The 26,907-nt window shown below is 35.6% G+C and overlaps 1 protein-coding gene across 2 annotated transcripts in view; it reads left to right on the plus strand.

Moving 5' to 3' along the window:
• The first annotated feature begins 382 nt into the window (after window positions 1-382).
• Window positions 383-26,907, plus strand: part of LOC148829504 (A disintegrin and metalloproteinase with thrombospondin motifs 20) — a 155,509-nt gene continuing 128,984 nt past the window's right edge. For both annotated transcript variants that reach the window (XM_088924181.1, XM_088924182.1), the window contains exons 1-3: window positions 383-473; window positions 795-1,150; window positions 14,761-14,923. In XM_088924181.1, the coding sequence (XP_088780307.1) occupies window positions 383-473; window positions 795-1,150; window positions 14,761-14,923 (610 nt within the window). The remainder of the gene's footprint in view (window positions 474-794; window positions 1,151-14,760; window positions 14,924-26,907) is intronic.

Here is a 26,907-nt window from a genome sequence, read left to right on the forward strand (position 1 = left end):
GAGACACTAACCCGTGATTGGTGCAGCAGACCGGGGGCGTTCCTAGTGTTTGATGTTGGCTGGAGGGGTGCAGGGGTGTTCTATGGATGGCTAAGGAAAAGTTTAGTTGGCACCAGTCCCGTCGTAGCCTAGAAGTAGCTCACACAGTCACTAACTCTTTGGAATGTACAGCAAATAGTAAGTTTTTGCTTAAGGTAGTGGATGCCTTCTTGGTAATGCGATGAGGGGAATGCACTTTGCGAAGCTTGTGCTGCAGAGAGGCTCCACGGACCATACGACCTGTTGGTGCTGACAAGCCGGGAAAGGAGGGGGAGAGACGCCGGGTAGTTTGAGAAGGTACTTTGCTGGAGAATAAATCCCTCGCTTCTTTGCTGTGGAAATCATGCAGTTTACAGTTTGGCTGGCTGGACTACTGTGTCACCTCTCAGCACTTATCTGGAATTCACTGGAATATCGATTGCATCCTAAACAAGGTAAATGTCTTGCTGAGTGAGGGGGGAGTATTACAGGGGCTTTACAAACTCTAGGAAAAGTTTGCTAGTGGGGCAATGGCGCTGTATAGAAGGTTGAGTATTAAAAATGTGCAATTAAAACAGCCCGAGAGGTGCTTTTGTTATCTTTTTATGAGTGCAATGTGCACAACATTCAAAATTGAAATTATGTTAGCCCTGGCATTATAAATCCCAGGGATGATCGAACTTCTGCCAGTCTTACTATTATTGTGTAAACACGTAACTACAAACATTTTGTTCCATTCAAACTGCATTTTATTATCATCAACATTTTTCTTTTAGAAAAGTTCATCAAACAGCTGTCATCCTACGAAATTATCACGCCTCTCCGTGTGAATGATTTCGGAGAAACGTTTCCACACACGCTGCACTACAGGAGGAAAAGAAGTGCGGATGCGAGTCTTTGGGGGTCAAGAGCGCACTACAGAATTGATGCTTTTGGACAACGCTTTCAACTAAATTTAACTGCTGATTCCGGATTTATAGCGCCCTCCTACACCGTCACACATTTAGGAGCAGAACATAGCAATTCATCAGAAACGCAAGAAGACTCCACTGATATAAGGCATTGCTTTTTCAATGGGCATGTCAACGCTGAAAGTGAATACATCGCTGTCTTCAGTCTATGCACTGGCCTCGTGAGTATTACTTTTTCATCTGTAAGACAAAGTCGCAGGTTTCTCAGTAAATCCGTTTAACTGTACACCTTTCAAGAAATATGACAACTCTGCTTTAATATACAGATAATGTTGAAACGAAGTTCATTAATGCCGGTGTATAGCTGTCCATGCTTTTTGACTGCACACGAGCGCATGCGTTTCTAGTTCAGAGTCCATGTAGGCTAGGGCAGATTCAATGTACTTTGGCTGTTACAAAATAAATCTATTTAAAGTCGTCCCTTTTTGATCAAGTGAAAACTACTAATACCATTGAAAAGTGCAAAAATATTTTACATGAGAAGTACGATTTTCACTATCTTCAGAGAGTGAAAGCTGAGCAGCATGTTACTCCTACCCACTTTCAACACGCCCTATTAGAGCTTAGGCGGCTCACTTAGTTCTAGTTATACTTTTTACCCGAAGTGATGAAAAACAGCCATTCGACTGGATCCTTTCAATTATTATAAATAATTAAGGAGGAACCATTAAACAGAGTATTTAAAGATCTCAGGGGTCAGAAATATGCTTTAACTCATACATTCAGTTACTAGAAAGCAGCTCTAGGCATGATACATTCTCTTTGGTTACTCCAGTCAGAAACGAAACATAATAAGGTGTTCTTTCTAACTGGTGCATTCAATATTATATGTTAAATTATGGGTACATTATTGTGTTCTTTTTCTAAGAATATAACGATAAACTCAAAAAGAATTTACTGTGCAGTGAATTATTATGGAAAGGTCACCAAGTCTGCCCATACCTAAATTAAGTTGGAAAGATCCCCACAAAATCTCAAAGGCTTTTTCAGAGCAAGCTGTAAAAATAGATAGTGTGTTAACATTAATTCCTTATTGATCTTGTGGTCACAGATGGATTTTCTGGCAACTCCTTAAGCACTGAAAACTACCCTCCTGTTTACTGTTTGCCCTCTGGATTTGCACTGTTTACATTTGCTTTTGCCCTTGCATGCTTTCACAGTTTCCTTCCTAATCTTTAGACTGCTTAAGTGCTAGGAAGTAGAAGCTATTATGAATTACACATCAGTAATGTCTTTAAATTAGTATAAAGAGGTGCATAATAAATCATGTAAATTTCTGAAATGGTGCTTAAAAAGTATGTCAATTTTATTGCATGAAAACCATTTCACAGATTAATTTAACATGTCTTCACAGTAATGTATGAAAAATCACTGTGAATGTGCATATCAGATCTTGCATTTCAGTATGGATATTTAGGAGGTCAGATATAGCTTCTGACCAAAGGCCAGAACAAGCAGGCCTTTGATGCATGATATTATTATGTAGACATTCACACAGAAATTGTTAGAAAAACCTTTGTATCGGTAAACAGAATATTAAGGAATGGTATTGGGAATAATATGAAATTGGATTAAAATATGTGTGTTATTAACATAACAATAAATGTGCAGTGTTTTTACAGCTTGTTGTACTCTCTTCATGAATTAATGTATATGAAACATTTACATCAGTGATATAATGATCATTAGAAAATTGATCACATTACTTTTCATTATGTCTTAATAAATCCCAATACTGTACACCTCTGATGTTATGTAAATTAATATTTCCAACAGCATTAAATAAATCATTTCAGGGCGTACCAACTAGCATGTCATCATTGTATTGGTGTTAAAAAACATTTTTGGTGCTGAATATGACTGGTATAAGCTCCATGTACAAAAACTGTATTGTGAATCATAGTTCAACAGAATCTGAAAAAAATACGATTTTACAGATTATAGAAGCAGCTGCGTTTATGTGCACTTCTACCTGTCAGAGATATGTGTATTTGTATTCTTATTACAGTCTAACCATAGTATTCGAAGAGGCATTAAAAATACAACAAGTGCTTTTGGGACTAATAACGTTTGTTGTGTTTTTAATTTTTCACAGTAAATATAATTAAGTTCTTTGTAGGGTTCCTCAGATTAGTTGTTGGCAGTTCTTCAGCTTCTCTTCTAGTGCACAAGACATTAACCATTATTCAGGTACAGTTGGTTTAAGCACGTACCTTAGAACAGCAGTCATGTGTTAAAAGTTTGGAAAGACTCAGCAGAAATTGGAAAGGTAGGTTATATTTGTCCTGAATGTACTTGTAAGGAAGGTTATCTTTAATGGATAGAAACACCCACTTATTGTGGGATGATGTACAGTGGGAATAGTTCTATACAATAAGTGCATTAATTGGCCTCCTGTATTACAACATACTGTATTGTCATGCAGAGGGATGACCAACAGTGTGTTATATAGAACAAGTAATAGGTTTATTCCATGCTGAAAAGAGAAGAAAGAAAACACGACGTTTCGGCCTTGGAGCCTTCTTCAGGTGTGAGGCTGAAACGTTGTGTTTTGTTTCTTCTCTTTTCAGCATGGAATAAACAGATTGCTTGTTCCTTTGCAGCCTACGCATGCTGACGCAGCTACCCACCTGAATTATGTTGTATGTACAGTTATTTAAGTTAAAACAAATTGTTTGGCTCTTCCATTGAAAACAACTTTTTTATTTCCTTTGTATCATTAAAGCTTCCCATGTTAACTATTATGTATAACAGTGTAGCAATTTGATGGTTTGAACTTAGATACAGTAAATGTCACGATTGTAGTCCCTCCTCCTTAAGGGCGCTCCGGCTCTTTTCACTTTGGACCTAATCCTGTGCACCTGCCCCTTGTTCCAGCCTCCTTCCCGTCCCCCTTAAAAGCCAGACACTCAGTCAGTTCCGGGCTCTGCATCTGATTTCCATATCGTGCGAGCCCGGGTCCTGATGAGTCTGGCGCCGTCATGTTTTTAAGTCTCTGTTCCTATTCCCCCTGCCGGTTCCGACCCAGTTCCTGGTTTTAATCCTTTGTCTTGGATGGATCGCCTGACCATGGACTTTTGCCCGTTTCTTGGATTCCCCGTCTGGATTACCTTTGGATTGTTTGCCTCGGCCACGCCGCCCCCGTGCATCAGCGCACTTTGGACACGCCCCCCTGTTTTCATCCCCGCATTCCTGCATGAACTTTTCCCCCAGTGTTTCCTCACTACTTCGGATTGTGTCTTCCGCATAGGGTCTGGAAAGAACTGTTCCGTTACAGTAAACAAATAGAAATTGGGACGGCAAATAGGGAGTACCTTACGGCTGCTGGGATTCAATCAAAACAATAGTGACATACACACATGGATTCCTGGAAAACATTCTACAGTTTTATTAATACAATGATAAAGTGTGCCAAACAAACCTTCACTACAGTAACAGTACAGGGAGAATTTTATGTTTCACATTTCTATTTTACAGAGTGGAAGTAACCTTTACATGTTCCTTGTAGCCATCGCACGCTGATGCAATCAGCTTGCAGCTCCCCAGTCGAACATCGTCAATCTACAGTAAATATATATATATGTACACCTGTTGTACATTGGGATTTGCGATCACAAAAGTACAAAGAATTTTGAAATTACTCATAATGGGGAATTTTTCCCATTATAATTATATTAAATAGGGAGGTTAGTGACATTATCATTATATAGTGCACAGTGTTTATGTGACATTTTGAAAACATTTTTGATAACCTGTATTATTCTTTTTAATATGTTAGTAATAATTTTATTCCACAAATGTATTCTTAGAGAGCAGAACAGAATATCAATTCTATATCAATATCAGCCTATCAATATAATCAATAATTATATAAAACATTTTACTTGACCAGACTAAAGAGAATGATGTTCCTGAATGGGTTTGAGCATTGTGCTGAAGTGCTAAAAACTGTCTCATAGCATCGGACAGTAACCTTCTTCAGTTTGGAAATGTCATTATTTCATTACATTCATTTTTCTGTTGCTGGAATAGCAACCCTCTTCTGTTGGAATGTGTCATCATGTCATAACATTCTAAAGTTTGCAGGCTCAACACTACAAGTTCATCATTTCTTAAGGGCATAGAATGTGACTCCAATAACTTTTCATCCTCATCATCATCTATATTCACATTTTCAAAACTGTTACTACATCTAACTCTGTAATGGTTGTGGTCAGACTGTGCTGGTTTCAGTCATGATGGTTTAATCCAGATCATCATGGGTGGTGATTGGTTGTGACATCATCAGGTGTACGGTGGGTCCCCATTATAACTTTTGGTTATGTTGCTAAATAATACATCTTATAGGGAAACGGCTTTACTACTGTTATGTAATGCTTGCTGGTATATCCAAAATATAGTGTTTAGAACTATATTTGAACCAAAACTAAAATCCGTGAGTATATGGATGTTGAATGCCTTCATTTATTAAATAAATGAAACAAGTAGCAAACCTGGGTGTCAGGTGCTCACTCAGACACCTTATATATATCACTAGGACCACATGATGTTTTGATAACATTCAGTGGTAAAAATGTCCAAAACTCCAGCCAAAATTAAAATGTATGTACGGTGTTAAGATGCCAGCAGTAGTCAAGTGAAAAAAGTATAAAACAAATCTTCAGAAGTTGTTATGGTGATCTTGTAGTGATATGGGTAGAATCACTACATTGTGTACCACAGAAAAAAAGCTTGGGAGACCAAAATGTTGTTAATTGTAATTCTTATGTCTTTTCAAAAGTTTGGCTGAGAGGTTAAACATATGCTATATATCTACCAAATTAGACAGAGAATTTCTTAATGCTGTACTGCTGATGCGAGAAACTAGGCATTCATCTCCTTTGACATAAATCTGTTCAGTATATGATTCATGACAACGTTTATATCTGTGCCCAGAATAATATCAGTCATAAACTCTTGCTGGAATTTAGACAAGAGGTCACAAAATCCTAGTCTGAATGTCATAGGAGTATAAACTGAAAAAAATATTTTGTTGCCTGAAATATTCTTTTTCAAAAGGCCATTCTCCATAGTTCATAACCCCCTGTCTCAAATATAGAAATTAGAATATAACTGCACAAAACCATTAAGGCCTTCATTGTTTAGTTCTCTGCAAAATAGAAGGCTGACATATAGTAATATGTATTAGCAAATCTGCAAACATCCTGTTGTTTCCTGTATACAGCAATATGTATTTCTCAAAGAACCTCTCACTTATACTGTAAGAGTTTATGTTTTCCAGAATGAAATATGAACATTGGTCGGTGTATCTGATCTCAAATCCAAATTCCAAGGGAATTCATGGTTTGATTAAAAATAAACAGTAGATAGCAACATCTTAGTGAAAGTAAAGACAAATTTAGAAGCCCTTTATCTCACTTTATTACAGAATACTGTACCACCATCTCCCTCAGCGTCTCTCTATTTGTGACACCAATATTATTATGACTTGAAGCAAAAGCACCAATGCCTCCCCCCACCACAATTGAACCAATACAAAACAATACAACAGGACAATACATCAGAGAAATAAGGAAAAGAAAAGAAATTACCCAATCAAGAACATTCTCCTGAAAAATTCAAAAAAATTAAGCAGTAAGAGAATAAAAATGCATGTTGTTAGTTACCACTGCTGTTGAAAGAAAATACACTTCTGCCTTTTTGAATGAATATTCAGTTAACAAAAGATTGTGAATTTTACATAGACAAGGAAACAAAGGCCAAGAGATGGAAGAATTAAAGGAATATATCTTTCTTTTTCCTCCGTCACTGTCAGTATATTTCATGCATATGTGTTCATGTTTCATGCAGTTTATGTAACTCATTTGCATAAACAATTAACATTTTTTCGTTTGAATACTTGTAATACCCGAAATGGGTGTATGTTTTTTTGTGGTTGCACTGTGTGTTACCAAGATGCAAGATTTTTTTGTACCACAGCTACTATCATTTTCCCTATTGTACTTTGTGAGACCTGTGAAATATTTTGTCATGAACATCTTTCATGATAGTGTACCTGCCAAAGTCTGCCTAGTTGAATGGTGGTGCTATAAAGTTTGTGAACCCTTTAGAATTTTCTGAATTTCTGCATAAATTTGACTTAAAATGATCATTAAATGAATGAAAAAGTATATCCTTTTGTGTGTTATTTGTTTTATTCGGTTCTCTTTATCTATTTTTATGACTTAGATGAAGATCTGATCACATTTTAGGTCTAATTTATGCAGAAATTCAGAAATTCTAAAGGGTTCACAAACTTTCTAACACCATTGGACATTATGTAGATGCGTATGCACTGCAGTGGATTGGGATTTTTCAGCATTAAACACAATACTTTTTACATAAATATAATACATAATATGTTTAATTTTAGTTACTGAGTAATTCTGTGCTTTACATTTAGAATTCATAATGTTTATTTGTTTCAATAAAATAAAAAAATAGGGACATTTAATTTTAAGTCATACCTTATGATATTAAGGGAATTATACTTTTCTTTTTTACTTCCTTTATGAAAAAATGATGTTGCATTTATCTTATATGGCTTTATAGTCATATAAATATACAATATAATCTGTGATGGACTGGCTTCCCATCCAGGGTGTATCTTGCCTTGTGCCTGATGCTTGCCAGAGTAGGCTCCAGCTCCCCCATAACCCTCTATTGGGTAAAGTGGTTAGAAAATGGATGGGTGTTGGAACAGGTATCTCCACTCTTATCTTCTCACATGTATACGTCTTATATGTACAATATCGTAGAAACGTAATCTAAACTGAAATAGTACAATTTTAAATACAGTCATTTCTGCTCTAACATATGATTCCATAACATGAATAGGCCACAACTCTAGACAGACGTGTAGAGGAAAAATGGTTGTGTGGCAGCCTTAGCTCAGGGACACATGCTTGGGATGTGTTGACGTGTTCTCTCAAGAATTGGTCTCTTTGTCTAACATCCCTATGCATTGAAGTTGTGCATTTGTGCTCAGCTACTATATTTTCATTCTTTGAAAACACTGTATATAATGCTGTTGCAATGAATGGCAAGGGTAAGAAATGTTCTGCTAATGTGTGGCACAAGTGAAAATAAATGAAAAACCATTACTCTGAAACAAAAGCTTGATGTTAAAAAGTTATATGAGAGAAATTAAAGAATGTCATTTGAATATCATTCAGGCTTACTGTAGTGTACATTTCTAAAAAATCCTTCACTGCAGAATTACTCATCACTTTTTAATGTAAATTCTGATGCATATTATATCTTTATTTATTTTTTCACTATTTTGTTTAAAATTATAATAAAACACATTACATATTGTGCAAAAGTAATACATTCAAGCTAATAATATGATCAGTTGCTATAACACAATTTTCCATAATGTGGTGTTTTCCAGGAACAAACTATCACATAATAGCAGAAACGCATATACTGAATTTTATACAGTGAGATGAGAATCATATGACTATCTGATACAGGGCAACAAAGAACAGTCAATAGACAGTACCATATTGTTGCTTTTAAACTGAGACAAACTCAAGCAAACAAGCCAATTTTAACATCTAAAAACTGAAACACTAAGTAGTCATTATAGAATCCTTCTGTTATAAATCCTTTTATTTTATGTGATATGTCATTGTTTGTTAAATGATACAGGATACACATTTTAATAAGCTCATATCTACTTAAAATTGTTAGTGGGGAATTATCTGGAAAACTACAGTTTTGCTGTTTTTGTTGTAAGTTTTGTCTGTTTGTGTTGTAAATTATTTTGCATTCAGTAAGAGGAGGAGAAAAGTAAACAGGAGATCAGGATATGGATGAGCCACAATTTTCTCATGCTTAATAGTACCAAAACAGAGGGCATACAGTACTGATTGGAACACCTACTCAGTTTGTGACCACCAAATTCACCGTTGTTGGAAATGTTATCCCCCTGTCCTCAGTGGTAAACAATTTGGGAGTAAAGTTTGATGTTTCTCTCAAATCTTCTGGCTAAGGTCTCCTCTCAGTTCTGTAAAGGAACAGGTAAAGATTTATTACATGCTGAAAGGAAAAGAAAAGAGACACAATGGGTTGGCCTTCTTCAGGCTCCACAGCTGAAACAATTATTAAGAAGAATAAAAATAGTTGTATCTCTTTTGCTTTCAACATGGAATTAACCTTTACTTGTTCCTTTGCAGCCTACGCATGCTGACACAGCTACCTTCTTGAACTTTCTCAATTTTGTAGACTCTTAAAATTTAATTCATGCCTTCATTTAATCTCGCCTGGATTATTGTAATGCTCTCCTTTGTGATTTAGCACATAAATTAAACAATGATTTCTTCAGAACAGAATTGCCAGGGTACTCACCAGAGCAAGGAAGTCAGACCATACCACCCCCGTTCTAACAGAGCTCCATTTTCTCCTTGTCCATCAGAAAGTGGATTTTAAAGAATTGTTTCTGGTTTTTAAGAGTTTAAAAGACAAAGACCTTTTCTGTTTTACTGACCTTCTTGTTCAAACATCACCTGGTCTTTTTAAATCAGGTCAAATTAATCTGCTGCACATCTCCTGAACCAAACTATATACAGTACTATGGGTGACCGTGCCTTTTCAGTCTATGCTCCTTGCTTGTTTAGTAGCCTACCTGATCATCATGAAATTTAAGAGAGATCTTAAAACCTTGTCTACCTGCAAGCCTATCAATGTCCAGTTCTATAAATTCTAATTATCTAATTTATAAAGTATATAATTTCCTATCTTTATCCTTCTTTGTAATCTTTATGTTCTTTAAGCTTAAGTAAGTTCTTTAACTTCTTTTAGCTTTTTCCTGTATGTGAAGCACATTGAAATTCACTGTAATTAAATGTAAGTAAACTAATCTATTATTAAATGGGCACTGGTTTTGTTGACCTGATTGGTGCAGATTGAGGGTATATTTAAGTGTTCACCAATACACTGATGAAGTCCTTTAGCTGACAGTTTTTTTTTCTGCTCTTTCAATCTAATTCTGAATTGATGATTTTGTAGTGGGGCAATGCAAGATGACATAGTACTAGGATTACATGGCAGAAGTTCAAGAAAACAATGTAGCGGTCTTGCGTTTGTATCTCTTGTCCAGAGTCAGAACATCTGTGGGTCCAATTTGCAATTGCCATAGACAGGGGACCATAGTGACAGCGTATTAGTTATAATTTATGCTCCTTTTATTTTTAACAGTTTGTTTACACTAGGTTTGGTGCTTTTGTTTACAATATTGGATTGATTACATTAGACCTGGTTTGTTGTATTTGTTTTGTGCTTCAGTACAGATTTAATCATTGTTACATAACTTGCAGACCATCCAATAAGATCCATTTCTGTACTTTGTTGCAAACAGTTTCTTAATTACTGCATTGTTCTTTCTGTTTATCAACTAAATAATTAAACAGCTGGCTGTAACAAAATTCAGCATTGGAGCAGTCTGGAGACACCGTAGTTACCTTGGTTTAAATGATTACTGTATTTAAATTGATAATTTTCTAATCAAGGAAACAAATGAATGTTTAAATTTACCTGTCCCAACCCAGGGCCTTGATGAATCTTGGATAATATCCATTGCTATGAGCTTGTGATCACATTAATTGAGAAAAGTTTAAAGTTTTATATATCTTTTTCATTGTAACATCATGATTCATTGATATTTTAAAAGCCTTCAACCATGTTCAACGATTGAAGGTCCTTATTTTGGTTCTATTTAAGCAATAGTATCACAAATCGGATAAATGGCTTTTGAGTGCTGTCTCAAATATTCTTTCATAAATACATTTTGCTTTGTAGTACTGCACTTGTTCACTGTATAAATAGGATCAAGAGCGTCTTATCATTGCCATGCACATGTTCATTTGAATTTTGGGCCTCAGCTTTTTCTTTTGTAAATGACAGCCTGTTGCCTAGTGGTTATGTTTACCTTCAAAGAAAAACATAACATCTTAACAATAGAGTAGATTTGTATTGTACAAATCTGCAGTGGGAAACACTCCAATTTGCAGAAATGGTCTTTTGCTAATTAGGGATTGGGCTTTATACATTTAATTCTTAAGCAGACAGATGTTTTTTTTCTAATTCTCAAGCCCCAGTGTTGTGTCTAAATGTTTTCTTTGAAATCTCTGTTGTACAGCAAAGATAATATAAGATGTATAACTTGACTAGTTAATTAAAAGGGAGAGCTCCACTAAGTACACTGAATAGGGCAGTGAGGATTATGAAAGCATTCGTGGTCTGTGTAGAGTTTTGGAAGAAGATTTTTAGTTAGTCAAGAGCCATTTTGCTCCATGTTTGGCTGTCATAAATGTTTAAATTTGATGTCTGAGGCAGTACAAAGACAAAAATTGAGATACAGTTTTTCTAGATGTGACCATTTCCAATCATAACAGTTTTTGAACACATATAAACTTCACTTGGTAAAGAAAGAAAAATAATGAAAAGTCTGAGGAATATCCCAGATATTCTACCTATACTGTAACACAGTGTGTTGCTTATTGTGATTATATTTTTCAGTCAAAACTGATCCAATTGCTATGCATAACTTGATATGCTAAATATCTGACCAGTATTCACAGAGTACTATGATAGTGTATAAGACACTTCTAGTTTAACCTCCAGCATGTTGCAAGATACTGTATATTATCTGATGTGTATGCATTGCATAAAATTACAGTTTTTAACATGCATTACAGGTAATATAGCAAATGAAAAATACCTCTATATAAATATATGAATCAAACTTCAAAGATCACACCAAATTAACACAGTAAAATAAAGTCTTACAATTGCTATTTTAATTTTTGGTAAGCTTGTTGTATTTAAATTTATTCCTTATATTATTATTATTATAGTATTTAAACAATATTTCTTACACTGCATACAATCAATATGTGAATATAATAGACTACAGTAAACTTCCAAAATGTTTATCTGTATTGTTATAAAGATTTTCAAATTTCTTTAGAAGCTAATTGATAATTATCTCATAACAATGTTCCCACTCTTCATGCAGAGTTTACATTTGAACAAATAATGGAAAAATAAAACAATGAGCTAAAAGAAAGCCTAGCTCTTAGATCAAGTTCCTCATCTAAATACCATGGCAACTAACCTGCCACTGTTTTATTTAATGAAAAAAAACAACATTTGTCCAAAAAAATTAATGTCTTTCCAGACTCACTGTGTACGTCCTTTTCATGTTTGTATTATGTTCAGCATCCTGCTCCATTCCTTAGACTTGATTCAGATTGTTTCCTTCAGATCTTCTTTATAACAGCCCTTTTCTGTCATCTCGAGTCTTAAACTTGTTATGTTGCTCTTTCCTGCCTTGTAAAAAAAATATACAAAATATAACAGCTACAACAAAACACAACATTTAGAGTGTGGCAACCTTCTCTCACTCTGCAGTGCTTCCCAGCTACAGGTGCACCTGCTATCGGCTTGATTTTTTATTCATATAGGATGGAACAAAGCACACAGCTGTTTCGTGTTCAATTGTGCTGCTGGAATTCTGTCATGGCCATTTTAATGCTGGCAAAAGTATTTACAAACTGAGGGATGCTTCACGGCAAGTACTGGCCTTCAGGAGTGGCAGCCCTTGCAGCATCACAATATATATGTATTCAGGGCATAAGCATTCAAACCTAATTTAAATTACAAACACAAAAGTTCTTTAACAAGCCATACTGTTTAGTGGCCTCTGCTGGTATGCAATAATAGAGCAATATTAGCTTATTTCAAAATAAATATGACTGTTTCTATTGGTTCCTTCAGTAGCCGATGATGAGTAAGAAGCTTTTAAAACAACTCAGGGGACAAGAATTTTAGGAAGCCAAGAGAATAAGGTAATTAAAAAATTAAAAGATACAGAATGTCCCTTAGAGCACAGTAAAGTCAATCGTTAATAAGTAGAAGGTGTATTATACTATCCAGGCAGCCTAAATCAGCGCAAGGAAGGAAGAGGCTAGGAATGCCAAAGAGACAACCAATAGTGACTTTGCAAATGCTCAGATGGGAGAAAATATCCTCTAGTCACAGCTGTTCTGTATTGCATAGTGACAAGATGAAGCTATTACTAGAAAAAAAAAACATCTCACTTCCTGCATGGAGTTTGCAACAAAGCATGTAAGTGATACTGCAAACATGTGGCAAAATTGTTCTCTGGTCAAACAAGACAACTTCTGATGTTCTGGTCTAAAAGCAAAATGTTACATCCAGTACAAACAACCCAGTACATCACCCAGTCAACAGCATCCCTCCTGTCAAGCATGGAGGAGGCAGTATTATGTTATGGGGTTGCTTCTGATCAGCAGGGACTGATAATCTTGTCAATACTGAGGCAAAATACAGTAGATGGAGCAGATTAAAGGCAAGTCTTAGAGGAAAAACCTGCTTTAGTTTGCTGAAGACCTAGAACTGGGATGAAAATTCACCTTATAGCAAGACAAGGCTAAAACTACAATGGAGTACCCCAAAAATAATAAAGTGGATGTCCTTGAGTGGCCCAGTTAAAGTCCTCACTCCTGTTTATTATCTGTGGAAAGACATGAAAATACCAGATTAGTGATCTCCAAGCAACCTTAAAGAATTTAAATAAATCTGCCAAGAAGAATGGACAAAATGCTTTTACCAGATAATCTGTTCATGGGTCTGAATATTTTAAAAATGTGTGCATCATTTTGTAACATCACAAAATGATGTGGTATTTGATAGAGTCTGAATACTTTTGCAAAGCGCTTTAAATTAAATGGTGCTGTATTGTTTCTGTAAAACAAAAATCACTGTAAATCAGTCCTGGTGTGAGTGTGTGTCTGTGTTTTTGTGTTTGTGTCTGTGTGTGCACTGCACACAGACTGGTGCTCCATTCAGGGTGTACCTCAACTTGGGCCTGTTGATTGCTGAGGCTTCCCTGTTGAATTGAATGAAGTGTTTAGAAAATGGATGGTTGAAAATGTCACTGTGTAACTTGTGTACAATTATAGTATTTTTTATTGAACTGATTATTTTATAAATGTTTCCGTTGTTGATCTGTCTTCATAAGCCCAAAACCTTAGATATTTCCTTGTATGAACTCCAATTGATCAGCCTGTGACTCAGAGCTAATTTGTTACGTGGTGAAAGCATACTTCTTTACCCTTCCACAAGCACTATTTATTGTTTTTCAGCCAGGCGAGAATGTGTCAGAGAAAACTAGACTATTAGCTGACCGCATATACTTAAGATCACCCGACTGAATAGGTGTCTTTCATTGAGTGATGGGGTGCTAACAGAAATATAATATAATGCAATAATGTTATTTATTGGCCCTGTGTTGTGTCTATGTCCTACAAACTGTGTGCAGTGAGTGTTTTTAAGTACTTTCTATTAAATATAATTTTTATAGAGAATTGAAAAGAGTCCTTAAAATTACAACTAGACTGTTTACACCTTCATATGCCTGTTCAGAGAACGTTCAGTAGCACATCTGATGTGGTGGAGTGTAGGTCAATGCAATTACTCAAGGCCCTAGAGCAACCAGAATCCTTAATCAGTGTTTAATAGATGTTTTCTCTTTCTCTCAGTCTCTGAATAGGTTAATTTAATGAATTAGTCAGAAATGAAAAATTCTATGCTGTGTGTTTGAGAGATGAGCACAATCATGTGTATAGGTTCATTGGATATGTTCAGTTAGCAGATGTAGTGCCATTTTCCTGTTTAATCAGAAGATTTGTGTTTCTCCCCTCAGATTGGAACATTTAGAACCAGAAATGGAGAATATTTTTTAGAACCACTGATGATTTCAGGAGAAGAGTATGAAGATGAGCACAACAAACCTCACCTTATGTACAAACATGAACCTAAGAGGGAGACACCACTGAAAGAAGATGTTAAACCTTGTGCAGTGTCAGGTAAGATTATTTAACCTGACTTTTTGTGACATGTTTGTTGATGCCATATTTACTGTTCAAGGTGAGCCCTCTGTATTAGTCAAGAGGTTTCATACTATTGATTACATTCTATTTGGGAGTTGTGTCAGCATGTGATCTGCAAAGAACAAGTACGTGTTAATTCCAAAATGAAAAGTAGAAAGAAAAAAAACACATTGCTTTCGCTGTGGAACTTTCTTCATCTCAAATTAAAGTTCCACATATCTGAAGAAGGTTTTATAGCTGAGGAGCTGTGCTGTGCATTTTTTCAGCTTTGCAGCATGGACCTTACCTCTACATTAAGCTATTAATTGTTTTTTTCAGTTGGTTTGCTTTAATTTTTGATAGCATTAGGTAAGTAACACATCACATAATATGCCCATCACTGCTCATCCAGTTTATGGTTGCTAAGTGAAGAAAGTATGGTAACGACTGTTCGCAAATGCCCTCAGTGACACAGGATCCACAGTATAATTTGACAGTTTGTTCCATTACCATATGGTATACCATAAGTTGAAAGTAATTGAAGTAAATATAAATGAACACCCTTATGTTTTTTTTACATTTTCAAAATTTATCTAGACACATCTGAAGCAATAAATTAAAAAAAACTGTTAAAGAAAATTACCTAGCAAAGTTACCTAGCATGTACATAACAAGGTCACACTCGCCTTTGCTTTAGGGGTTTTTGCTTGTTGTTAAATTAAAGGTTTTTCAGATGCATACAATTACAGTATATCATGCCTTTTCCTATTGACTGCTAATAAGTTTAGAAAATGCTGTTTATGATTTTAGGCTGGAACACTTGTAGACTTTTAAGGTTAGTGTCTGTGGCCTGAGACTTTTTATAGTAACCATGTCCAGATAACCTCTCTGTACACCAGTGATAAAAGTGATAAAGGCACAGAGACAAACAGATCTATTAGGTGTATCCACTTTTTAAGTCTTTTTTTCCACAAAGAAAGATTTAAAAACATTTTTTACTTAAAACTAATAGAAGGCATTTTAAAATTACATCCAAATTTTTCTTATTTCGCTTAAGTACTTTAAATTTGTTTCTGCTTTGTGATAACTTATATTTTCTTTAGGCAGACATGTATGCATCACTTAAAATTTCAAGTGTGTAAATATAATTTTCTGGTATAAAACACCCCATAACATTTTCTAATTAAAACAATATCATATCTCCTCCATGGAGAAAAAAGTTTAATGTTGAGTGTTTTTGCAGTAATATTTTAGTAGTATCAACACTATAATCTCTGACAGTTATGTGACACCTGATTGAATTCATATTCCATTAAACCTCTAGTGAAAAACAGCTGTTTCTATCTACATATAATTATGTAGTGAAAATAGTATAATCTGTTGTTGATATTTGATAACCATTTGAGAAAACATAGAGAAGATTAGTTTAGGTGGGTAGCTGTGTCAGCATACGTAGGCTGTAAAGGAACAAGTAATAGGTTTATTCCATGCTGAAAAGAGAAGAAAGAAAACACAATGTTTTGGCCATGGAGCCTTCTTCAGGTGTGAGAAAGACAGGGCAGTAAGCAAAGGTAATGTAGCATAGGAGAACAAAAGCTAGGAGAGAGGAGGAGTGGGAGGCGGGAGCAGGGAACAGGCAGAGTGACGAATCAGGTGGTGTGAAGTCAGGATAGGTGTAGAGAGGTGTGAAATGAAACCTACAATGAATAGAGAGAATTTAGAAGAAAAGTAGTCTGTTGTTGAGAGAAGAGGAAAGGTGTGATCCTAGCTGCAGGATAATTTTAGTTTCTGTAGTCTTTCTGATGTTGGGAGTTAGGAAAACCATCTTTGAGAACACAGATGGAGAGATTAGTGTGATCATGGTCGTCAGAGGTGAAATGAGAAACAATGGGCTTGGAGAAATTTTTAATCTTCACAGTCCTAACATGTTCTCTGAAGCAGTCTCAGAGTCTCCTTCCTGTTTCCCAAAGGTAGATAGCTGGGCATTTACTGCAAGAGATACAGTAAATAAGGTTGCTGAAGGTACAAGATGAATGAGTGTGGTATTAGATATGTACTTGCAGGTGATACAGCGAGCTCTGTTGCAAGGGAAAGTGCCTTGTGTGGATGGTGTCTGAGGGCGGTCAAGGGAGCTGTTAACAAGAAGGTTACGCACATTAGGTGGTCGGTGATGTGAGATGATGGGGTGGTCAAAAAAAAAGGGCCCCAATGGAGGGATCATCCTGTAAGATGGGGAATTTGTCGTTAACAGTCCTGGGGATAGAAAGTGTGTTGGGGTGGTAGGGAAGCACCAAAGGAATATGGTTGTTTAGTTTTATGAAGATTAGTTTTATTTCTAAAGATCTTGAAACTAGTTTTTGTTATACTTTACTTTTGCAATCCAAATTAAATTAAAAATACTGGATTAGATCTAGCGATTACTTTAGCACAATCAATTATAGGATAAATTTGGATTATGTTTTAACTATGTGAATGTATTTGAAAAGATCAGGATTAAGTCCAGTATTTTGCAAGATAATCTGATAAAATGACTCATAATGTTCTATTGCTAACACATCTATGTAGCTAATGAAGAACAGAAATGCTTTAGGGCACTGTTTCATTAATGTTTGAAGCATTTCTATTCTGGTGACGTAAGATGTTTAATATGGTATATCCCAAAAGAGTACCAATTTAAAAAATAATTCCTTTCAAGATTGTGTAAAAAACTTGGGTCCTCTGTTAAACTGACTGTTAGAATTCTGCCTTTTCATTTGACTTTTTTATAGCCTTTCCCTCTGTGTAGAGCAGCAGAGCACAAAAGGAATCCTTACCCTGCAAAGTTCACCATGGCATAAATCTGAAAAGATCACCAGAAGAAATCTTTGTGGGCGGCCTCTTTGTAGACAGCATACATCTTTTATCAGCAGGGAGCTTGATTTGTCAGTTGTCTGAGCTCATTATCATGCATTGTTACCTGGTAATAGCAGAAGTCAGCAATAAGGGTTAGAAGCCTAAAGTGACCCCTGGGTTTTTGAGTGATATTCACATTTATGTATTGCTTCTTTTAGGCACAGAATGTCCTAAAAGGTGTACTCTCATTTAGAGAAAAAGATCTTGGCCAACATAGCATTATTACCAAGTCTGATAACCATTTAAACCCCAGAAATGCTTGTATGAATGAAGTTTGGATTTATTGAGATGCTCTAAAACTTGTGCCAGAAGAGATGCCTCTGCAGACACTTCTTAAATTCATAGAAGAGGCGGTGATAATGATGAGATAGGGAGTAAAAAAGAAGACACCTGCATCAAGCATCAAAGTACAAAACACAGACAAAGAATCAGAATTTAAAGGGATTTGTTGGAGTAGGTGTCCAAATCGATGGTTCCAAACTCCCATCAGATAGCATCTGTTTTCAGATGTAATGATAAAGAGCCCCTTTGAAGGGTAGGCCTATGTAGTACTCCACTTAACCCTCAGCTATTATGAAAAGGCCGTGCGAGAAAGGTTTCTTTCTCCATATGACATGCCAAAAAAGGAATAAAATGCTTACTTTGTAATATGTTACAAATATGTTGCTGCTTCAGAAATATGCCACTGCTAAGGGATAGGCAAAAACCCCTCAAAAGGGGTGAATCCTTACTGTGTTTTCTAATGTTCAAATGTTTGTGGGGTCTACTATGTACAGTTAAAACATTTGAAGTTCAATAACTGAATTTACTATTTCAAAATACTTTGTTGCTGCCATTGACTATGTCATTGTCAGTGTTTTCTGAAAAGTGTAAATTAGCTTTGCGTCCCCAGCACCTATTTTCACTGAACTTGTTTTCACCTTAGAATCTGAGTTCTGTCCTTTCTCAGGAATAAAGTGGTCAAAGCTGTAAACCAGTTCATTTCCTTGCCTGAAGCATTGACCTAATTAGAAGTCAGTGTGCTGACCTACTTAGTTTTCAGCCTTTTAACAGGTTCAGAGCTGATGAAATACCCTGAAGCAGAATCTCTCAACAGGTACAGTGATATGCTTTAAAACAAGTGTATAAAGACCTCAGCGGTGAAGTCATGGAATGCACTTATGGGTTCATAGTTAGTTTCTTTCTCATTTGTTCTTGAGACTTCAGGTTGTTGTAGGATTATTTTTCCTGACATCTGTTCAGACTATTGGACATTAGTAGTTGTATGCTTCCCTGTGGTCACTCTTTGTTAATTTCTTGTCCCAGAAACTGCTTGCCTTAGATCTTTTATCATCACTTCTTCTCCTCCAAACCAGACCGCAATCCAAACTTTTTAAACCATGATGTGAGTAATGTTCATGACAGGCACCACTGGGATTCTTTGCACTTTGCCCACATAATTGCTTTTAAGACATTACATACATGGCATGACATTACATGACTTACCTGCTTAAATTGACTAAAACAATGAGCTGTTGTGTTCGGCTTTGATTGCTGCGCATCAAAGCAGTTTTTACAGTTTTTGGCCGTCATTGTCAGAGCAAAATAGCAGGTTTCTCAGTTGCGAACAGCAGGAAGCACTGTGTGATTTCATAAATATTTTATACTTGTTAAAGATAAAAGCCAGGTCTTGGTCTAGACTGGTGCTTCCTCTGCCACTCTTCAGGCCATGTATTTGGCATAAGTGGGTGCACCCAAAAGCAGGATTTCTGTGCAGTGTCCTGCCTGTGTGTATCACTCCCTGCTGGATAGACCACCCTGATAGTTGAGAGGGTAATTCAGCCTCCCGCTTATTCAGTTTGGGCACATTTAAGCAAACACTGCCAGTTGGAGGGAACCATGCCAAACTGTGTGAACATTTTTATAATGTGAACCATAGTCTATAAAGGACCACCAAGCTCACTTTGCTAGTTAGGGTAGCAAAGATAGTAATAAGAAAAGTAATTATAATTTAAATGTAATTAAACTTCCTGTGAAGGTTCAGCCTCATACTATCAATTAAGAAGAATGTGAATTAGGCAAATGGAATTGTTTCCTTGTATTCAGCCAGTTTCCTTCCTGACGAGGTCTAAAGCACTCTTTGTGAAGGTCAGTGATCTCATGGCACTTGCTCTCGACTCTTTATGTTCCCTTGAAAGAAACGTCTTGTCTCACATTGTAGTTTGTAGCTTAAGTTCGTTTGCTAAGGTTGTTGCAGGCAGTCTCATTCGGCCAACTGTCCCAGTTTGTCAGATACATGAGAATGGCAACAGCTAACAATTCCTCAGACAACAAACACTGCAAATTTAAAAGGTGTTTGTTTTGAGTCTTTTTTCAGTCAAATGGTCTTCTGTGCCTTGTACTTGCTGGAAGCATTTAAAACAAGAAAAGCCATTGATGTTCTCTGGAAGTTCTCCAAGAGACAGTCAACATATACTATCATCAATTATCTCAACAATGAGATAAGTCTTAGTTCAAAATATGTTGGATTGTACTATACAGCATCACTTTTATGTGCGTCTGACATAAACTAAACATATGTGTTGCATTGTAACTTCCACGAGGGTTTTTCTGTTGTAAAATAGTGAATATAACCTTTTGTTTTCAGTGTTGTATTATAAAAAATAACAGTGAATAATAATCTGCCTATGTTTTATTAGTAATTAGATTGTTTATATGCTAGGTTAAGAGAGCAGTGGGATCCACCCAACACATGGAAAAGAATAGGAAGTTTGCTTAGCAAGTGTGAACCTCTTGTATCATCTTGTTGCTAAGTAACCTGTGGGCCCTTGCAGTAATTTGTACAGTTCCAGATGTCTTTTGTGCAACAAATATTCTTTATCTCATATTGGATTGCATTAGCAAGTATAGCTAAAAGAAATGCAACAGAATATTTTGGAGGCTGACACACCATTGCACTTTAATTATTGCTCTCAAGATCTTTCTAATTTTGTTCAACAATTTAAAACATTGAAAATATCCATACATTGGTATATGTGAAGCTTGCCATTGCAAGTTCAAATAACAGTTATTGTTACCTTTATTTTGGTGAATCTATTATTATCTAAGAATATTTTAAGATTTTTTAATTTCTGAATGTGGAACTGACTGACTTCTGTGACTATAAATTGCAGTTTTGCCAAAGCTCTTCTTGCATTGAGAACAAATGTGCTTATTCGCATATCTATTCATTTCAAAGGCCTTCCAGGAAAATGACATAAATTACAATGCCGAGAAACCTCACAAGTCACAAAAATCATAGCTGTTGAACAGAGCTCCTCATCACAGTAATGACTAGGAATTGCAAGAACAGATTTAAAGGCAGAGAAGCATATTTTTGTTTTGTCATTGGAACTTTTGTACATTCAAGTAACAACAAACAGTTCTTTTGAAATCATGTCATGTGAAACATCAGTAAAGAGTGTTGGAGAAGATCAGCAAAAAGCTGGAACTGTCATCAGGCATTCAGATCATTTGAATATGAACATCGGCCTTAAAGTGTTTGCCTGGGTAACGCTTTCTTCACCAGTCTAAGTAACTCACTGTGTTATGAAATGTTCTTCCTTTCATTCTTTATTATTGTTATTAAATAGTGGTTAATGACATAACTGATGTAAAGAGTCTTTGATGTCTTGAAAATGTTCACATCTTAAACCTTTATTAGTTGCAAAGTAAAGCAAAGTCAAATAACTTAAAAAAACAGGGTTAGTGCCGTATTAAATTTAAAAGTACTATACAAGAATTTATATACTCATTGTAAGATCTTACAAAGGGACAGATAATTCAGATGTTTTCTTCTTGCTCAGAACTGTCCTCATGCAGTGCTAGTGAAAATTGTGCTTAAAATCATAAGCGTGTGAAATCTAAATGTTGTGGAGAAAAGTTGCACTTCTATGAAAATGAATGAATTATTATTAATTAACAGAGGAAAGTCATTACAACTAATAAGGTATAAAATCACAAATGAAATGTTTATTGTGTCCATGACAGCTTGTACATTTGTATAAACCAACTTGCTTAAAGGATGTATCACATCTTAATTGTAGGTCTACATTATTGTACTATTGTATTTGGTGATTCCCTGGACTTAATTTTTTATGTGGACTTAGATCTTCCTTAGCTTGTGTAATGTATAGTGGATGTATTTTATGTGCCTTATATGAAGTAGTGATTTCCATGCCTTATACATAAAAAACTTAAGTCCTAGTGCATTATATTTATTTTTTTATCTTTTAAATATTTTTCCATAAATCTCTTTGACATTTGATCACTGAAGTTTGTTATTTTCCAAGGAGGTGCTGAAAGAACAGCATCTAAAATAAAGGCCTTTAAAATAAATGTTTCAGATCTCAACCTTTAAATATTTTATTGCTAATTTCTAAACAATATTTGTCACTATGAGGTGATAAGTGCACCATCATGTAACTTTCTCCACAAAGGTCAAAATGTGGACAGGCGATATCCTACGGTGAAGTTATCCTGAAAAAACTCTGTTTTGAAATCACACGGGTAGTTTGTGAAAGTCACATAGCTTCTTTCTTATTGTGACTAGTGTGTCAGTCTCCAAATACCATTAATCCATCTAAATCACAGATGGGAATCACAGAGGGTCAGGAAGTTTTATAAAATGTACACATTAATGAACTCTAGAAAAAAAGCATGAATTGAAAGATGAGGAATACAAACATAACAGAACTTACTGTATGGTATGAAAATCCTTATAGGAATTTCTACTTTTAATTCATTACACAGACTTAACAATTATAAGGACCCCAGATAGCTTTAGGTCTATATGACTCCTAAACAATGATATTCTGAAGAAATATATTTGCTTATGTTTAAAAAGTTGTATACCTATGAAGCACGCAATGTTTTATGAAATCCAATAACAAAAATGGATGCCGTTTCACTTAGATTGCTCCAGTAAAATATTCCAGTGCTGTAACATGTGCATTAAATTTGAGTATAAATATAAGTTGCTGTTGATAAAACAGCCATATATTCCACTTTACCTTTTTTACTGCTGAAGGAGTGATAACTATGCAGAATACCAGAAATTTATTACAGTTTTACTTACATGACATAATTGTTGATCTGTGTTGTTGAGTATGTCATTCTTTACAAGATACAGTCTTATAGAATCAAAAGTTTTTTTATGCTCTTCTGAATAATAGCAGATAATAATTTACTTCAGTCTTTATATACGGCTATACCTTGAATGATGTTTTAGAATTTTAAATAACATAATAGATAGATAACGGCATTAACAGCCTTTTTTTCACTGTCATTGTAATGCCATTACTTAAATCATGCCGGCACCAGAAACTTTCAATCTGCTTACATTCAAATCCCCTTCATAAAGGAATTAGCTGCTACTTACACTGTGAGAATGGCAATAGGGCTTCACAGCCAGATTAACTTGACAAAAATAGTTATTGACCTTTTATACAGCTTTGATGTAATATATGTGCATAGAGTACTTATAGGTTCCTTGACAGATTAAATTAAACAAAATGTACTCAGCATACAAAAGTTTTTTTAATACCTTATTTCCTTTTTATAGCCCATTCCACATGTGTCAAAAAGAACAATAGACAAAATTTATTTATTTATTGAATTAATTAACATTCTTTCACCACCATAGCCTACTGAGAAAAAAAGAGTTGTACCACTAGGGTGCCAATGAAATTGGCAGGACATTTTACATTAAGAAAAGGTAATTCTTACCCAAATAAAACTGCTTCTTATCATAATGTTCATAATGAAAGTATTTAGGAAATTTGTAAAAGGTTTTAACAATATGCATAAATGTTGTGTTCCATATAAAAACATCTTTTGCCTGCCTAGTGTGGACTTTTTAATACAGAATACATTTGAAGTTGCAGAAAAGAGGTTCACACAGAATATGCAAACATCTGCCTTTTTCAAACCAGGGAATTGTTAGGTTTAAAATGCTTAGCTCCAATTTATTGCATTCTGTGTCCCTGGGACTTCATGAAAAACATGGTTATCTGTTATAAGTTTTATTTATTTGCATAAACAGACTATTTAAGTTAATTGATTATTTTGATCTGTCGGTAGAAACATGTGCAAAGTAATACTAGACAAAATCTATCCATCAATCCTTTTTTTATTGGGTTCATCCAATTCAAGGTCATGGGAGAGCCAAAGCCTATATAGAATGCAACACAAGGCAGGGTACATGCTGGATTGGACCCCAGTCCATCGCAGGGCACACACAGCACACAGACACAGGCACTCACACACTGCAGGGACAATTTCCCCAGAAGCCAATTAACCTACCAGTAAATTATTGGACTGTGGGAGAAACCGGAGCACCCGGAGGAAACCCACATGAACATAGAGAGAATATACAAGCTCCACACAGATAATATTACAGGTCCAGAACTGAACCCAGAGCCCCAGAGCTACGAGACAGCAATGATCTCACTGTGCCACCCCTAATCAAAATCCAAATAATTAATTATTGTACAAAATCTGGTCAAAATCTTAAAAAGAGCCAAAGCTAATTTTACAAATGAGAGGAGGCTTGTGTGCCTGTCCTTCTTCCTTCCTTCTTTTTCCATATCTGAAAAACACAAACTTCACAATATTTATTTCAACCTCACACAGCAAGTTCAGTGACAAAATCCAGAATGACTGTCCTTTTATTATACTGTAGACTGTTGGCATTTTCTTAGCAGTAAATACCAGGAGAAATTAACCAATAGGTTGTTGTCTGTTCTATTTTACTTACTTAGTTGGGACACTTAACTGCTGATATGAGAGTAACATACATTTATCTAACCCATTATTAAGGACTTGCTCACTGTACATTAGCAAACTCATCAAGCTTTAAAAAAATAAAAATAAGTGTTCCACTCTGACACTTTTTGCCATGTAAAATGCAAATTTAAAAAGGTACATTCAATATGTTAAAACTGAAAAAAAAATCAGGTCTTGTTCCTGAAGATATTTATAGAGTTAGGTCAAATTTATTTTTAATAACACTTTAAAATGTAAAATAATATTCTTATCATCAAACACCATAGGCCAAATTAAAAAAAAACACCTTTAAGGCACTACTTTGCTTAGAGCTGCTAAATATGTGTTGAGTAAAAAATAGTTTCTTCAGCATTTCCAATTTATAAAATATAGTTCATTCATCAATCTTAGCTGTGTCACACTAAATGGTCAATACTTGAAAGAGAACATAGGAACCACATATACTAGAATACATTTCCTGAACAATGGTGTCTCCCAGATTAGTAACCTAACATATTTAGGTTACTAAAAAAAGGATATTTTTCTAGACTGAGAGTGAGTCAGTGTAGACAATGATATTAAGACAGCTGAGAAAGCAGTTCAGTATTGGATTACTGACACTGTTTTTTACTCTAAACAGCACCTTCAGTGTCCTGTGCTTGTGAAGCAAGCTCTTCTATATGAGCAATTTCATTCTGTATGAGTTAGAATGGCAAACACAGATCACACAAACTTAAAAGAGCTGCTGGACCTATAGAATTTATAAAACATTGGATAACTTACAGTTGCCCATGTGAAGTAATAGAAAGAAACATTCAGGAAACAATTATTCAAACTATTATATGCTACAAAATATCTAATTTAAAAACTGATACCAAAAACAAGCATTTTAAGTTTACTGCAGAACCAACAGGCACATAATAAAGAAGGACATCACGAAGGAGGTCTATCCAGGTATGCCCATCTTTTTTATTAGATAAAGAACTAAGTAATTTCTGGTTGAATAATCCTCTCAAAACTGAATTCAAGTGTACTGAACCCCAAATTAACTCCCTGACTACATAGATAATTGAAAGTGTCAACACCTACAGTTCATATGCTATAGGCCAGTGTTCGGCAACCTATGGCACACGTACCTTTAGATATTTTGCAATGAGATTTTTCTATGGCAAGCATAAAGCAACCATATATTTGGAGCAGATCAGATATGAATTCATTGGTTGAGCCTTGATACAATTCACAGCTTTAACAGCAGAGTCTAACAGATTTTAAATCCTCAGGCATTTTCTTGACTGCCAGGGCCTCGTGGTGGATGCTGCAGTGCGTTCATTTCATATCTGGAGCAACCTCTCTAATTTGTGCAACTACACCACTGTGTCTGCCTGTCATCGCTCTAGCACCATCTGTACAAACTCTGACGCATTTTATCCAGTCGATGCCATTCTCTTCGATAAATTCATTCAGAAGCTGAAATATGTGCTCTCCTGTAGTTCTTGTTGGTAGCGGCTTATAGAACATAAAGGACTTAATGGGACATGCCCCAAACTCGTATCTAACGTAAACGAGTAAATTGGCCAAATCAAAGGCATCTACAGAGTCATCTAATTGTAGTGAAAAGCATCTGCTCATCTTAACGTGCTCTATCAGCATACTTTTAAAATCATCGGCCATATCAATAATTCTATGACTGTGTCATTCGAAAGGGGCACCTGGTCGAGCTGTTTAGCAGCTTTTTCTCCAAACGTAATACGTGTCAGCTCTTTCACCAACGGTAAACTAAAGTTCTTCACAAGTAGTTTGGGGCTTACCTGCATGGGAGCGAAACACAGAGACGCTCAGTGTATTATTCTCTAATTAACTTAGAATAGTCCTTAAATATTTTTCTGTTATCTATCACACTTTCCTGTGCTCACAAGATTGGCATTGTTCCAAAATCACGCACATTCTCCTACCTCCCTATTTGCTGGAGATAACTTTTTAAAAATACAATTGGTCACTTACGTTCGTAGCACATATTCCTATACAATGGTATAGAATTACATAGTAGCTCTTGTGTCCACTCACGTACTAGCACATGCTGTATCATAGTACGTAGGCTGCGCATGACACAAACTAATTTGATTAAAATAGAAAATATGAAAACCCGTCCCAATTTTTCAGTGCACACAAAAAAATTTTCAGTGTCATCTGGCGTACCACCTGGGGGCGTTCCAGGTACCAGCAGTGGTATGCATACCACAGTTTGAGAACCATGGCTATAAGCTATACATAGCTCTGTGTTCAGTGCTTCACACCACAAATGCCAG

The sequence above is a fragment of the Atractosteus spatula genome, chromosome 8 (genome assembly GCF_055471065.1).
Source record: "Atractosteus spatula isolate fAtrSpa1 chromosome 8, fAtrSpa1.hap1, whole genome shotgun sequence".
Taxonomy (NCBI): Eukaryota; Metazoa; Chordata; class Actinopteri; order Semionotiformes; family Lepisosteidae; genus Atractosteus; species Atractosteus spatula.